At 43.9% G+C, this 4,127-nt stretch overlaps 1 protein-coding gene across 1 annotated transcript in view; it reads right to left on the minus strand.

Annotated features, from left to right (window-relative positions):
- Positions 1 to 649: 649 nt before the first annotated feature.
- The window catches only part of LOC106531725 (neuroligin-4, X-linked), a gene marked incomplete at its 5' end in the record, with an annotated part of 22,310 nt that continues 18,832 nt past the window's right edge, over positions 650 to 4,127 (minus strand). Inside the window, 1 exon segment of the mRNA XM_014027642.1 lies at positions 650 to 2,134. Coding sequence (XP_013883096.1) covers positions 1,252 to 2,134 — 883 coding nt within the window.

Consider the following 4,127-nt stretch of genomic DNA (forward strand, 5'->3'; position numbering starts at 1 on the left):
GCAAGGACGCACGCACGTCAACATATAGACGTTTGGTCGCTCRGCGACATGAGAATGTGTTAGAAAATCAACCACTTTCCCCTTTTGWTCTACCCAACGTCCAGTTAAAAGTTTGTGTTGTTTCATCGACATTGTTCAGTGTTTTTCAATAAAACAAGATTGGAACGTTGAAGGTGTTTTGTAACCGTGTAACCCCAGACAGGGTTGGTTATTTAAAAAGCTGTATTGGCTACAGTTGGAATTGGCAGGTCAGACTTTTTAAAGATCGGTGATCAGAGGTGGGACAGGAAACTGTACCACTAGTCAAAATAATTWGATTTTGGTCAACGAGATGCAGTATCCAATCAAAAAGGTTCAAGATAGGTTGATCAGGATAACAAATCTGGTCAATGAGATGTCAGATCGTCAACGGATTTACTCAACTGGATTCTGGATTCAGTCAATTTGACACAAACATTGGTCAACTAAGCCAGATCCAGTTCAAACTGTACTGAACTGATCAACAATCTGCTAAAACAAATATTATCCTCAGCAGATCTGGTCAACGTGATGCTGGATCTGGTCAGTTTTCACCTGCAGAGACTGGACGAAGATGTTCAAAGTGTAAAATGTGAACATAAAACAACACAGTACCATAATGACCCAAACACACAGGGTGCAACTCCTTTATGATGGGATCAAATCTGCATTTTGGTCTTTTAGAGCAAACAGTTGAAACACAGGCTGCGATAGAAAAAACTGAACATTTCTGTATATATTTACAGACACATAAACCATGAGCACAAGCTAAAGAAACCTCTATAACTCTCAACCAAAACAAGAACAGGAGTTCTTCTGTTCTCCTTCCTCTTTTATATTTCCAGCTCTATATTTTATTTTCTTCTTTTTTATTTGATGTAAAGTTTTATAAATACATTAGAGCCGGGAGTGCAGAAGTCTGTGCCAGTGTTGGTACTCTGCAGGAAGGTTCCATTGTTGCTTTTGGACAAACTATTGTTTTTCTCTGGTAAAAAGGCATGTCTGCCTGTGTTTTAAATATTATAAGAATATTAACAGTCTTTCTCTTTGAGTAAAAGCCTTGAGTGAAGCTCTGCTCCACAAACACTGAAGGAACATTCAGTCTGAACACGTTTGTGATTTATACTRTTCAACAAGGTAACAAAATAAGATCTGCTTGGACTCTGGAGTCTGTGCTTTCCACAGCCAGCCACAGTGTCAGTGCCTGGCGCCGGCCCAACCCGACCCYCTGAACTATACCCGTGTTGTGGAGTGGCCGTGGGGCAGGTTGCTACTGTTCTGGCTGCCAGCGAACGTGTTGAAGTTGTGCAGCGGCTGCAGGCCAGCCAGGGAGGTGGGGATCATGGTGATGGTGCTGGGCGACATCAGGGGGATGTCGTCGGGCGAGCGGCGCAGGGTCAGGGTGTAGTCGGGCGGGCAGGCGAGTCGGAGCGCGTCGTGACTCTGCAGGGACTCACACTCATGGTGCTCCAGCTGCTGCTGCTTCATCTGCAGGGACACCAGCTCCTCGTTCAGGTGGGCCACGTCGTTGGTGGTGGACGGAGCGCTGGCCGGGGTGGAGCTGCGCTGCGGGGTGGGAACGCTCCGGTTGGTCTCGTGGCGCCGCTTGTCCTTCTTGTAGTAGAGCGCAGCGAAGGCCAGGATGTTGAGGAAGAGCAGCGAGGCGCCCACAGCGATGGTGACGCTCAGCTCCGTGGAGTAGTCCCGTTTGGTTTCGATGACCACCGTGGACTCGTTGGTCAGGTCGCCACTCCTCCGCTGGTCGGTGGTCTGTTTGACGTTCACTGAGGGGACGCCCGGGTGGCGGGTGGTGGACGGCCAGTTGTTTTTACCCGGGAAGCGTTTGGTGTAAGGGTAGGGGGTGGTGTCCTGAGGGGGGATCTTGGTGGTGGTGGACACATACTGGAAGAGCCCGTTGATATCGTGGAGGTGTGGAACCAGCTCCAGCCAGAAGGCCACCTTCGTAGCTCTGTAGTGGTCTCGCACTCGAGGTTTGAGACCTATGTGTAGATACAGCTGGTCTTTGGGGTTGTACTTGGTCCAGGCCACCTCCTCAAAGCGGTTCGGCTTTGTGTGGATGAACTTTGTATCCTGTGGGACTGGCTGGTTGGGATCTCTGAAAGAACATAAACCAAACAAAGACAGGATGTAAACATGAATATATAAAACGTTTAAAACAACTGAAACAAATCAGTCCAGCACTGGGGGGCCCAAAGGGCCATGGTCTGGATCTGAACTCAGAAATGTGTGTTTGAAAGTGTCCTTTAAGCTTTGTATAAAACTGTATGTAGCAGTTCAAACACAGAAACACCAAATGGTCTTAAACTACATTTAAATCAAACATTTCCAACAGTTACATCTTCTTAGGTAATCATTTACTTTATAACTCTCACTCTGCTGGGCCATAGGGCCAAGTGTTGCATCATTGTGAAGCTTTTTAAATATGAAGTGAAATTCCTGATGACATCATTTTAGACCAATCAAATGTAAGATTTTAAACCTGGGCTCTTGTAATGAAAACCAGCTAGTAGCCAGGCCAGGGGATAAGTTAATAAATTACAGCAAACTGTGGATCATTTTGAAGCTTTTTAAAGAATATAAAAATAATAACTCATAATTTTAAAAATRCTCATTATGACTGATTATTCCAGCAAAGTTCCCTTTTATTATATTAGAACTCAAATTTGTCGTATTTTTTAATGTGAAGGGCAATAACTGAGTAAATTTAAATATCAGTTGATTTAAGTAAAAGCTAATGGACCACAGTTTAATTTCAGACGGGGGGTCTGTCTGCAGGGAGTTCACGTGTTTTCACTCTGTGCTGGTTTCTCCTCCACAGACTAAAACCTGATGATGTCAGCTCAAAGCAGAGCTTCAAAAACAAACCTGTCATCCTGGTTAAATAAAGGTTGGTTTAAGTTTCCACGTATTTCACCTGAAGAACAGAGAAACATTCTGATTCTACGTTTTAATAAGTTTCTTTTTGTTGAACTTTCTGGAGAAAATAATGGAAAACTGTTCAAATGTGTGTGACTGTTTAAAAAGAATAAACACAAATAAAAGAATAAAGTGCACTTCACTTTGAAATGAGCCTAATTTAAACATGATTTAACTGGTATATTCAGGTCATTTAAACTCAGAGTTGAGTTGTAATCAGGTGGAAACATCCCAGTGGTTCCAGCAGTTTATAAATTCAAACTGTTTCACAGAGTAAAAGTTGCACAGAGCGTCTCCAGCTCCTCCTGACTCAAGGCTGTTGCTGTGTGTGTTTGCAGATTTAAATCGACTCTTGCTGTGAAAACCAGCGGACCYTCCAAACACTATAATTGCTTTGTTTCAGAAGTCTCTGGTCAGCTTGGTCTGCTCCATTACTTGGACCCGGTTCTGTCTCTGCCTTGTTAAGAACCTGTCTAAACCAGTGGAAAGCTCCAAACTGACTGAAGTCCAGCAGTGCTGACTGTGCAGGAGTGGGATCCTCTGACTGAACACAGGACCCAGCAGCTCTGTGGTCCGCTCCGTTATCCAGAACTGAACCAATAGTTTGGCTCAGTGCTCMCTGTGATGTGGGCCCAGTCTCTGCCAGCAGCCAATCCTCCTCAAATATGAGAAGTTTTCAGGGAGGATTGAGCTGAGCAGCTTTAAAGAGAAGCTGGCACTGGCACATGTAGACAACAAAGAGCRGAAGGCTGCTGGAAACTTTAGCTTTTATAATAACGTTTCTTTTTAACCCATTCCTGGAAGAAGGGAAATCCATTTAAAGAGGACAGAATGAAGAGGAAGATATTACAACAGTTCGACTGTCTGCTGAAGATCTGAAATATTGACACCAATAACACCAATAACACCAACCAATCCAACCAATAACACCAACACCAATAACACCAATAACACCAACACCAATAACACCAATAACACCAACACCAATAACACCAATAACACCAACACCAATAACACCAATAACACCAACACCAATAACACCAATAACACCAACACCAATAACACCAATAACACCAACACCAATAACACCAATAACACCAACACCAATAACACCAATAACACCAACACCAATAACACCAATAACACCAACACCAATAACACCAATAACACCA

Source organism: Austrofundulus limnaeus, unplaced genomic scaffold (genome assembly GCF_001266775.1).
Source record: "Austrofundulus limnaeus strain Quisiro unplaced genomic scaffold, Austrofundulus_limnaeus-1.0 Scaffold667, whole genome shotgun sequence".
In the NCBI taxonomy this organism is placed as follows: Eukaryota; Metazoa; Chordata; class Actinopteri; order Cyprinodontiformes; family Rivulidae; genus Austrofundulus; species Austrofundulus limnaeus.